The sequence below is a fragment of the Scyliorhinus torazame genome, chromosome 7 (genome assembly GCF_047496885.1).
Source record: "Scyliorhinus torazame isolate Kashiwa2021f chromosome 7, sScyTor2.1, whole genome shotgun sequence".
Taxonomy (NCBI): domain Eukaryota; kingdom Metazoa; phylum Chordata; class Chondrichthyes; order Carcharhiniformes; family Scyliorhinidae; genus Scyliorhinus; species Scyliorhinus torazame.
The window spans coordinates 41828882-41841403 of NC_092713.1; the positions used below are offsets into that span (position 1 = coordinate 41828882).

Genomic DNA, 12522 nt, shown 5'->3' on the forward strand with positions numbered 1-12522 from the left:
TACCACCGCAGAAAGCAACACGCTACAGTCAATGCACACATCTCATGAATTAATTTAAAAAAAAATTCTTTCTGGATGTAATACTGTAAGCTTCATCAAATGGCCCTCTTTCTCCAACCGCCCATCTAGTGAAACAGGCCTTAATTGTTTTCCCATCTCCAATGTTTTATAATTAATAAACAAACAGTATTCAAAGCAAATCTTTGTAAATCTTTTTATTGTGAATGCACCCATGAATGTTCTCGCAGGTTGTTCACAGCAGGAGATTCATCTTTTATTCCTGGAGGTTCCAGGTCAATACTTAACTGTTCTCAGTCGGCTTTTTGGGGCCTACCCTGCCTTATTAAAATGGCTGCAAATGACTGAATTAGCCAGAGACTCTTCCATCAAATTAATTTCTCTCATCACAGATTTCACACCACACGCCTCCGTTTACACAAGGCAAATTAAAAATAGATTATTTTAAGCACATATATCCATAACTCATACACCAGAATCTGGCCCTTTCGTCGTCTTTACTCCAATAACGATGCATTAAATTCTGAAAATCTCTATTTACCACTTAACATCTCTAGGTCCCTGAATCATTATTGTAACTTTTTGTTAAACCCTACTGCTGCATCCATATTATTTCAAAGGGGGAGGGGACACAGACTGTTCGCAGATTAGGGACACAGCATAATACAGAAAAGGAATCAAGTCCGAGAGAATAACGCAGAAGTTTCAAGGGAGTAAGACAAGGCTGGATGTCCTCTATTTTAATGCCAGAAGTATTGCAGGTAAAACGGTTGAGTTTAGGGTGAGGATTGACACGTGGAATTGTGATATAGTAGCCATCACGGAGACATGATTGAGGGAGGGGCAGGATTGGCAGCACAACATCCCGGTATATAGCATCTTCAAATGAGACAGAGGAGGGGGTGAAAGAGGAGGAAGCATTGCAGCATTAGTTAAGGAGCCAGTTACTGCAGTAAGGAGAGATGATATCTTGGAGGAGGCATCAAATGGAACCTTTTGGGCAAAGTTTAGGAATAAAAAGGCACATTCGCATTGCTAGGTGTTTATTATAAACCTCCAGATAGTCAGTGGGAAATTGAGGAGCAAATATGTGCACAATTCACGGAGTTGTGTAAAAATAATAGTCAGGTAATTATATTAGGTGATTTCAACTTTCCCCACATTATTTGGGATACTCATCACGTTAAGGGATTGTGGTGAACACCACTAGTGGTATATTATATGTATTATGACACTGCCCGTATATTAGAGGTACAATGGTAAATCCTTGCCTGCTGGCTCCGACCAGCAGGCGGCGTATAAAAGTGTATGCTCTCCTGCACTGCAGCTATTCTGGTTCCAGCTACAGGAGGCACAATATCTTGTTCAATAAAGCCTCGATTGTTCCACCATTCTCGTCTCGTGGTAATTGACGGTACATCAGGGATTAAATTGAGTGAGTTCTTGAAATGTATCCAGGAGAAGTTTTTAGCTCAATATGTAGAGTGTCCATCAAGGGACGGTGCAGTGCTGGACCTAATTCTGGGGATTGAAGCCAGGCAAGTGGTTGAGGTGGTGATGGTAGCATTTTCGTGATAGCGAACACAACATGGTACAATTTTAGTTTGTTATGGATGAAGAAATGGACAAGTTGCAAAACAAGGTTTTGGACTGGGGGAGAGCGTATTTTAGTAAAATAAGGCATTACCTGGCCAAGCTAGACTGGGAAAAGTTACTTGTGGGTAAATCTACAGAAGGGCGGGGGGGGGGGGGGTAAAAAAGGAAATGGGGAGGGTATAGGCCCAACATGTTCCCTCTAGGGTGATAGGAAGGAGTAACAAGCCCAGAGAACCATGGGTGATCTGAGATATTCAGGATATGATGAGAGGGAAGAGAGGCTTTTAGCAAGTACAAGGGGAGCAATTGAGCGGAGGCATTAGTGGAGTAGAGAAAGTGCAGGATGGAGATTAAGAAATCAATTAGGAGAGCTAAGAGGGGATATGAGAAAAGTCTGGCTGATAAAAGTAGGGAAAATCCCAAGATATTCTATAAGTAAATAAATGGGAAGAGGATAACCAGGGAAAGAGTAGGACCCATTAGGGACCAAGGGGGAAATCTCTGGGGGGAGCCAGAGGACATTGGTATTGAATTAATACTTCAGATCTGTCATCACCCAAGAGAATGAGGAGGTAGACATACAACTCAGGGAGTGAGACTAAGGTTCTTGAGCAAAATGACATAGGGAGTGACAAGGTATTGGAAGTGTTGACAGGTTTAAAGGTGGATAAATCTCCAGGTCCGGGTGAATTGTGTCCTAGGATGCTGTGGGAGATGAGGGAGGAGATTGCAAGGGCTCTAACCCAAATTTTTAATTCCTCTCTGGCCACAGGGGAGGTGCCAGAGGACTGGAGAAACATTAATGTGGTCCCACTATTTAAGAAAAGTTGTAGACATGAGCAAGGGAACTACAAACCAGTGAGTCTTACACAGGTGGTAGAGAAACTATTGGAGAAAATTCTGAAGGAGAGAATCTATCTCGACTTGGAGAGGCAAGGTTTGATCAGGGATAGTCAGAGGGGGATCATGCCCAACAAATTTGATTGATAGGTGTGTAGATGGGGGTAGTGCATTTGATGTAGTTTACATGGATTTCAGCAAAGCCTTTGACAAGATCCCACATGGGAGATTTATAAAGAAGGCAAATGCACATGGGACATAGGGTTACTTGACAAGGTGGATTCAAAATTGGCTTAGCTGTAGAAGACAGAGGGTGATGATAGACGGCTGCTTTAGTGACTGGAAACCAGTGTCCAGTGGCGTACCACAAGAATCTGTTTGTCATTCATATAAATGACATAGATGATTATGTGGGGGGTAGGATCAGTAAGTTTTGCAGATGACACAAAGATTGGTTAACAATGAGATTGAGTGCCGTGGGTTACAGGAAGATGTGGCGGGATGGGAAAATGGGAAAAAAAGTGGCAGATGGAATTTAACCTGAAAAGTGTGAGGTGATAAACTTTGGAAGGAGTAATTTGACAAGGTATTATTTGATGAATGGCCTGACACAGGGACATTCCGAGGAACAAAGGGACCTTCGCGTTGTTAGTCCATAGATCTCTGAAGGCAGATGGGCAGCTTATAGGGTGGTGAAAAAGGCAGATGAGACACTTGCCTTTATCAATCGAGGCATAGATTACAAAAGCATGGAGGTCATGTTGGGAGTTGTACAAACCTTGGTGAGGCCACAGCTGGAGTTGTGTGTGCAATTCTGGTCGTCACATTATAGGAAGAATGTTATTGCACTGGAGCGGGTGCAGAGGCGATTACCGTTTAAGTTATGAAGAGAGGTTGGAAGAGGTTGGGCTGTTTTCTCTGGAGTAGAGAAGGCTGAGGGGTGACCTGATCAAGGTGTACAAGATTATGACGGGCATGGACAGAGTGGATAGGGAGCAGCTGTTTCCACTTAGTTGAAGTTACGAGGGGACACAAGTTCAAGGTGAGTTGCAGGAGGTTTAGGAGGGACTTGAGGGAAAACATTTTTATCCAGAGGGTGGTGACGGCCTGGAATGCACTGCCTGGGAGGGTGGTAGAGGCGGGTTGCCTCACTTCCTTTAAAAGTACCTGGATGAGTATTTGACATGTCATAATATTCAAGGCTATGGGCCAAGTGCTGGCAAATGGGATTAAGTAGGCACGTCAGGTAGTTTTCATGCATTGGTGCAGCCACAAGGGGCTGAAGGGCCACTTCTGCACTCATAGTTCGGGATCCTCTTGGAAGGAGCGACCACAATATGGTGGAATTTAAAATACAGTTGGAGGATGACAAGGTAAAATCAAACACTAGTGTTTTGTGCTTAAACAAAGGCGATTACAATGGGATGAGAGAAGAACTAGCTAAGGTAGACTGGGAGCAAAGACTTCATGGTGAAGCAGTTGAGGAACAGTGGAGAACCTTCCGAGCGATCTTTCACAGTGTTCAGAAAAGGTTCATACCGACAAAAAAGAAAGACGGTAGAAAGGGGAAAAATCGACCGTGGATATCTAAGGAGGTGAGGGAGAGTATCAAATTGAAGGAAAAAACATACAAAGTGGCAAAAAGTAGTGGGAGACTAGAGGACTGGGAAGTCTTTAGGGGACAACAGAAAGCTACTAAAAAAGCCATAAAGAGTAAGGTAGACTATGAAAGTAAACTGGCTCAGAACATAAAAGCAGATAGTAAAAGCTTCTACAAATATATAAGACAAAAAAGAGTGGCTAAGGTAAATATTGGTCCTTTGAAAGATGAGAAGGGAGATTTCATAATAGGAGATGGGGAAATGGCTGAGGAGCTGAACAGGTTTTTTGGGTCAGTCTTCACAGTGGAGGACACAAATAACATGCCAGTGACTGATGGAAATAAGGATATGATAGGTGAGGATCTTGAGAAGATTGTAATCACTAAGGAGGCAGTATTGAGCAAGCTAATGGGGCTAAAGGTAGACAAGTCTCCTGGCCCTGATGGGATGCATCCCAGAGTGTTAAAAGAGATGGCTAGGGAAATTGTAACCGCACTAGTGATAATTTATCAAAATTCACTAGACTCTAGGGTGGTCCCAGAGGATTGGAAAGTAGCAAACGTGACACCACTGTTTAAAAAAGGAGGTCGGCAGAAAGCGGGTAATTATGGGCCGGTAAGCTTAACTTCGGTTGTAGGGAAAGTGCTGGAATCTATCATTAAGGAGGAAATAGCGGGGCACCTGGAGGGAAATTGACCCATTGGGCAGACGCAGCATGGGTTCACAAAGGGTAGGTCGTGTCTGACTAATTTGGTAGAATTTTTTGAGGACGTTACCAGTGCAGTAGATAACGGGGAGCCAATGGATGTGGTATATCTGGATTTCCAGAAAGCTTTTGACAAGGTGCCACACAAAAGGTTGCTGCATAAACTAAAGATGCATGGCATTGAGGGTAAAGTGGTAGCATGGGTAGAGGATTGGTTAACTAACAGAAAGCAGAGAGTGGGGATAAATGGGTGTTTCTCTGGTTGGCAACCTGTAACTAGTGGGGTCCCTCAAGGATCAGTGTTGGGCCCGCAGTTGTTCACAATTTACATAGACGATTTGGAGTTGGGGACCAAGTGCAATGTTTCAAAGTTTGCAGACGACACTAAGATGAGTGGTAAAGCAAAAAGTGCAGAGGATACCGGAAGTCTGCAGAAGGATTTGGATAGGTTAGGTGAATGGGCTAGGGTCTGGCAGATGGAATTCAATGTTGCCAAGTGTGAGGCTATCCATTTTGGGAGGAATAACAGCAGAATGGATTATTATTTAAACGGTAAGATGTTAAAACATGCTGCTGTGCAGAGGGACCTGGGTGTTCTGGTGCACGAGTCGCAAAGAGTTGGTGTGCAGGTGCAACAGGTGATTAAGAAGGCTAATCGTGTTTTGTCTTTCATTGCTAGAGGGATGGAGTTCAAGACTAGTGAGGTTATGCTGCAGTTGTATAGGGTGTTGGTGAGGCCGCATCTGGAGTATTGTGTTCAGTTTTGGTCTCCTTTCCTGAGAAAGGACATATTGGCACTGGAGGGAGTGCAGAGGAGATTCACTAGGTTGATCCCAGAGTTGAGGGGATTAGATTATGATGAGAGGTTGAGTAGACTGGGACTGTACTCATTGGAGTTTAGAAGGATGCGGGGGGATCTTATTGAGACATATAAAATTATGAAGGGAATAGATAGGATAGATGCGGGCAGGTTGTTTCCACTGGTCGGGGAAAGCAGAACTAGGGGGCATAGCCTCAAAATAAGGGGAGGTAGATTTAGGACGGAGTGTAGGAGGAACTTGTTCACCCAAAGGGTTGTGAATCTCTGGAATTCCTTACCCAGTGAAGCAGTTGAGGCTCCTTCTTTAAACGTTTTTAAGAAAAAGATAGATGCCTTTCTAAAGAATAAAGGGATTCGGGGGATATGGTGTACGGGCCTGAGAGTGGAGCTGAGTTCACAAAGATCAGCCATGATCTCATTAAATGGCGGAGCAGGCTCGAGGGGCCAGATGGCCTACTCCTGTTCCTCATTCTTATGTTCTTATGTATTATTCTGTGATGGCGTGATTAAGCATAATAACTATTAGATTAGCCGTGGGTCCTACAATGTTGCAGTAATTTATTCTGACTTCTACTTGGCTGATGTTGAGATCAATTAGTTTTGTTGGTAAAAGCTTCACATTGATTTAATCCTTTCAACGACAATAATAACTTGTATTTATTTAATGCCTTTAACGTAATAAGACATTCCATGATGCTTCACAGGGACATTATAATATAAAATATGACACCAAATCGCACAATGAAATATTAGATGCAGAAAAGCATATCCTTGGTCAGAGATGTAGATTTGAAGGAGGAAAGTCCGAGATGGAGTATTTTAGGGAGGGAATTCCAAAGCTTAGGGAGTTGAAGGCACGGCTGTCAAAGGTGGAATGATTAAAATTGAGATTTTCAGAAGGCCAGAATTAGTGTAACACAAATATCTCAGAGGATTGTAGGCCTGGTGGGAATTAGTGAGATTGGGAGAGGTGGGGGGATTTGAGAAAAGGATGAGACTTTTAAAATGGAGCCGTTGTTTAACTGGGAGCCCGTGTAGATCAACAAACACAGGGAAACGGGTGAAGGGATGGAGCAAATGTCATCAATTGGTGAGATACCGCTGAATCCCTTCCTGCCATGATTAATAAGACACAAAAGAGGGAAATTTTAAACTTGCGCTTGAAATTCAAGTGATGTGTCCACGTATCTCCCAAACCCAACAGCAGAAACTCTTTCAGGATCATGATGAGCTTTCCCGATGCTCAGTGAGCACCAGACAGCATTTCACCAAATCCAACAGCTTTATTAGTAGGCCGAGCCTGAATTTGGCACCTGAAAGGCTAGGAGGTTTTTAGTCAAATAGTGCAGGCATCATAGCAGGATGCTAATGTTTGCTATTACTCCTGGTACTTAGGGAGGGGAATATAGAGTTCTGAATGTGTACGGCCAAAAGTTACTGTACAAATAATGATGAGGCTAACAGTCCTCACTGTTATGATGAAATAATTTGAGCAGCAGCCTCCAGCGTACACACAGATTAATATGGAAATCAGGAAATTGCTCAGTGTAGCCTGTGCAGGGTGGCACTGCCAAGGTGCATGTGCGCCAAAAAGCCACTCTGTCCTATCGTTGACCACCTAGGGGTCTCCAGTCGGCTGGGAAAATCCGCAGGTGCCATTAGGCCTGGTCCATGTTTGTATGAATCAGTACTAAACGGCACTCACTCCAGGCCTTGCTGGAGAGGTCGTTAGTTCCCGTCTATTTCAGTGTAAGTATATTAAAGTGAGACATCTTAATGATAGCCAGAAAACATCTCTTGCACAGAAAAATCATTTTACAGATTTGGAGTTGCATTCCCTCAGATTTTAATTATTGTTGGAGATTTAAGAATAATAACAATTAAGTTTGAAAAAAAATCTTGCTGCCTTCCATCTCCCTTTTCTTAATCCTATCCTTCTTTCCCTCGCTTTATTTTTCTTTCTGTACCTAGTTTGACATTTAATTAAATATTCTCAATAACACTTCCTGCTTCAGACTCTGCACTGCTTATTAACAATTCAATCTGATTAGCTGAGGAGACACACGGTTACATAACATGTTCATACAGTTCCCAGATCCCCTGTAGAGGGCAGTGCCCCAAACTGGCTTTCCAATTTACAGGAAGTTCCAGTACAAAATCCCATAAGGAGCCTGTGGGTATGTGTAGGTGTAGTGAAAGATTTGATGCCGTTCATTCACCGCTGAGTGCAAACTGCAGTCTGTATCTTTAAAGATTTCCCTAGTGCCTACATGCAAGCAACAATAAAACACAAAAGTTTGCACTAGGGACTGGTGAAACAAGATCTAGAGGAATGAATAGATTAAATAACAAAATAACCAAGGGTTACTGGCAGAGAAATGCAGCTTCTACCCAAAGTGGGGTCTTGTGGGCAGGGCCACCACCCAATGACGTGGGCAAGAAGAACCACCCAAATTTGGCTTTGTGCTTCACTGGAAATGCTATCCCAATGGTCGCTGGCAGCTTGCCCACTGGGACTGCTGTATAATTGTGATGCCATTTAAAGGGAGATTCTTAAGGTTGAGATGTACTTTGCCTGCACTGTGTACCTGCACTTGGAAGTGGAGAATCCGGTGAGTTTTTGAGAATGGCAAAAGGCCTCAAGATCTTCAGGCAGCCCTGTGGAGGTTCATGTGAAGGAGGTCAGCTGGAAGAAGGTTCCTGGTTTCCACGGAAGAAGGGTGCCAAAGCAAATAGTTTGTGACTGTAGTCTGAGGTGGTTGAGCCAGCAGAGTACAAAAGTATAACACCCAGAAACTGGGCGGAATGTAAGACAATAAAATTCAGTCACATGACCGAAGCTACTAAGATTCCCATTAGCATCTCTCTTACTCTCTGTTTAGGTCTAAATTGATTTGTTACCTCACGAGCCTTCTTCCCGCCACACTCCATCACTTTACTCCAATCCCAGCAGCACGCTTCACTGAACCTCCCTCTGCTGTTTCTTCCACACTCGGTGCATTATCCTCACAATTATGCCCCTCACCTTCTAAACTGGTGGCATCTTTCATGCACTTTCCACAAAATCTAGCTTCGCACCCACATCTTCATTATCTTTCGGCAGGCCATGTACTAGCATGCTCCATTGCTCCTTGCAGGACAAGCTGGCATGCAATAAAAGTACGGTCAGCAGCAGCCTGTGCTTTAATGCGTGGTCAGAAGGAGGACTCTAGCACCTCCTGGATCCACAATCGGGTAAATACAATCTAACAAACTTACCTTTTCGGGTTGGCCGCCTTACCTTTTTAGGGCTGCTGGTTAGGTCTCAATATGACTTGGCTTTCCTTAATACAAGCAGCCCGGTACTCAATTATGGGGCCTTCACTGAACAACTTCAGTGGAAGCTCAGGCTGCTGCTATTCGGGCTCTGGGTTCCAATATGTCCGAGTAAAGGAAGCTTCGTCAGGGACTTGCAACTTACCACGTTACTCCTGTAAGGTCCAGGTGCCAAGCGGGCCCCCTGCTGGTTGTGAAAGAGTGGAGAATCTGTCATATCCCACACGAGACATGAGGTGGGAATGATTATCATCTCCATGGTTCTTGGGAAGTACGAGCTCCCCCGCTGAGGGGCAGGGGAACTCCGTTCAGTTAATATGTAAAAGGTCGGCCAGTAGGGCACCGACTGTGGAGACACCCGGTAGGGATTTACCAGGACTTATACATAACGTAACTGTAAATAAACCAAAGTTCTTTATTCTTACTCGGTGTGGACCCCTGATGTCCTTATTAAAGAATAGGCCAGCTCCCTCACTGAGCTGGCCACTGGCAAGTGACCAGATAATCTTCCCACCAGACTCTTTAAACTTACATTCAAATATAAAACTAGCGCTAAGTGGCCCTGGATATTTGGGTAAGTAATAGAAATAGTACCAAATTAGCGGGACTGTTGGGAAATGGCTTGCAGGAGATCAGAAAAACATACCATGGTGGCCTTGTGCAAATATATCTGCCCACAAGATGGTAGATGATTCTGCTGGAAAATCTACCCTTCTATTTCTTTGATTTTTTTTTTTGGCCTGTTTATGACCTTCTTTCCAATTAACTTTGCCCAATCAATGACAGGATACAAAGCTCACGGAAGTGAACCTTCACTTCTGATTCCAGAGGTGCTTGCCAACATTAAGAGCTTTGAAGCAAGGCACCGCAGGCTCAATTAGGGGTGGAGGGGGAGTGTGAAGGAACAAGAGTTGCAGGCAAATGAGGCAGAACCTCCTCATAGTCCCAAAGTACAGATTCTTATGTCAAAGACAGTAGAGCTCCCTCCATATCAGTGCAGTGAAAAGGTTGACGCAGCATTGCTTTACTAGTCTCCTGCACTCGTAGCTTCAGAGATTAAACTGTATGTCAGAAAATCCAGCAGGGTGCAGCAATCAATCAGCATTTCATCCGACTGTTTCGAAGTAACAGTGAAGGAACACTAATGAAATATTAACCTAACATATATCCAGAAGCAATACAGAGATGGTGCATCATTGACAAGTCACATTTTCCTATCTTGTTTGGTAGGAACTGCGTTTTGATTTTTTGCTCTGTCGTATGTGGAGACTTGTGGAGTCAGAGTTTAAGATTCCTTTTTTTTTTAATCTAACTTTGTTCACAAGTTTTGTTCTTTCAAACATTGGAATTCCGCAGGATAGCAGAGCTCCTACTGATTTGTGCGCAGTTGATAATCTGGAATACAACACAGAGACACAAAGTAATCAGAGGAAGGACTAACTACCAGTCGCAAGTCGCAAACTCTAACCCTCCCAAATAAAGACTTTCGCGCTGAGACTTAAGCTTGCATCAAAATCTCAAGTTCAGATTGCGTGCTGGTCCAGATATTAACACCATGCGCCTGTTCTCCCGGCTTACACCTTGGGTGACGACAAATAGTGGAATTTGTTTTGCAACTGAGCACATATAATTGCTCTTTTGTAATTTGACGCCCTGTGTTTACTCAACAGGTTGCTTGGATACCAACACTAAGAACACTGCTGGATTGATTGCACCAGACAGATCCCAGTACAGAACCATGTTTCAGGTGCACACTATCACTGACCTACTTTGATAATGGTTATACCCCGACAGGTTTTGAAGGATAATGTCCAGAGTGGTGTAACAAATTGTGGCAGTTTCCCAAAATGATTTACAATGGGATGATGCAAAAACCTGCCCCATATATCTGGGTTTCTAAAGGTTTCAAAAGGCATGGATTTGCAGTGTTTTTGCAATGACACGGGAGTATAAACTAAGGTTGCCAACCTCCAGGATTGTTCAGGCGTCTTTAGGAATTGAAGATTCATTTCCCTGGTGCTGCTCTGAGCAACTCAGAAGAAGCAATGTAAGGGAGTCAAACAAATTTTGGGGTTTTCTTGTAACCAATTTTCTTTGAAAACCTCGGTTTATATTTTTTTAAATAAAGGAGAGGTAGATAAATATTGGAGCTAAAACTAATAGCAAAATGAGATAGAATTATCCAAAAATTATAAATAATCGGCTCAATGGGCTAGACAGCTGTTTGTGATGCAGAACAAGGCCAGCAGCGCGTGCCCGTACCAGCTTACCCGAACAGGCGCCGGAATGTGGCGACTAGGAGCTTTTCACAGTAACTTCATTGCAGTGTTAATGTAAGCCTACTTGTGACAATAAAGATTATTTACATTTATGAAATGAAAAATGAAATGAAAATGAAAATCGCTCATTGTCACAAGTAAGCTTCAAATGAAGTTACTGTGAAAAGCCCCTAGTCGCCACATTCCGGCGCCTGTTCGGGGAGGCTGGTACGGGAATTGAACCATGCTGCTGGCCTGCCTTGGTCTGCTTTAAAAGCCAGCTATTTAGCCCTGTGTTAAACCAGCCCCTGTGATCACACCCAATTTCTTACCTCCACTCTGAGTGATGTAACGAACCCAGGGGAGAGCCTGATAGCCACTCTTTTCAATGATCTTCAGGTAACGTACCTAATTTAAAACAAACGAGTATTACAGCTTTTAATAATGAATTTTACAAAACCTCTTTAGATCTGGCTTATTCTCATTGTAATTTTATTTTCAACGCATTATTCTGCTGTGAATAAAACAAAACAAATATACCTGCGTTGGAATCGGAAAATAGGAATTTCAGCTGTGGCAAACAGCAACCAGTGCTGCTTGCTGCTGGATATTACATTTGCACAGGGCAGTCATAGGGCAGGATTCTTTCAGATGGCGGGTTTCCCTGTATTCCCGCCAGTAATAGAGCTTCACAGCCATTTCACGCTCTGAAAAGTGTTAATTGGCAGGAGACTGGACTTCCCCTCACTCGGGCAGCAGTTATGCCTCACGGCACTGCCAGTCAACAGATTGGTTAGCAGCTCTGTAGTCCCAACAGTGCCAGTGGCAGCAATGGCCATGACTGGGACTACAGGCAGTCCTCAGATTCAAAGTCCCAGACTGCAAGACAAGAAAACTGTGCATGGTCCCAGGGCAGGAATGGGTGGGGCGGGGTGTTAGTGGGGACTGGGAGTTTTGATGGAGTGGTCAGTGGTGGGGGGTGGCGGGGGGCGGGGAAAGGTGTTGCGCGTGCAATAGGGAAAGATGGCCATTGAATGAAGTACCCTCTGAACCTTTCCTGCCCAAAGCCCGAACAGGGTAACCCTGCTGGGTATCCCCCCTGCTGCTGAACTACTCCTGTCAGCTTCAAAATCAGCAAGAAAATAATTGGCCATTTAAGGGTCTCATTTGGGGCAGGTACAATGTGGACAGACCAGGGACAGATGGGAGAGTGGCGGGCAGGTCACATGAGGAATTTTACAGGCACAGCTGGCTGCAAACCCGCCAGCCAGGGAGTGGTGTTTTCTTAAGATGGATTATAACCTTTCACTGCAGAATTGGAAGTAAGAATTCAATAATGATGTGCGGTTGTTATACTACGACCAATAA

At 43.9% G+C, this 12522-nt stretch overlaps 1 protein-coding gene across 1 annotated transcript in view; it reads right to left on the reverse strand.

Annotated features, from left to right (window-relative positions):
* Positions 1 to 200: 200 nt before the first annotated feature.
* LOC140426166 (AP-1 complex subunit mu-1-like) overlaps positions 201 to 12522 on the reverse strand; it is a 67935-nt gene continuing 55613 nt past the window's right edge. Inside the window, exons 10-11 of the mRNA XM_072510601.1 lie at positions 11487 to 11562; positions 201 to 10291 (exon numbers count right to left, since the gene is read on the reverse strand). Coding sequence (XP_072366702.1) covers positions 10266 to 10291; positions 11487 to 11562 — 102 coding nt within the window. The 3' untranslated portion in view covers positions 201 to 10265. The remainder of the gene's footprint in view (positions 10292 to 11486; positions 11563 to 12522) is intronic.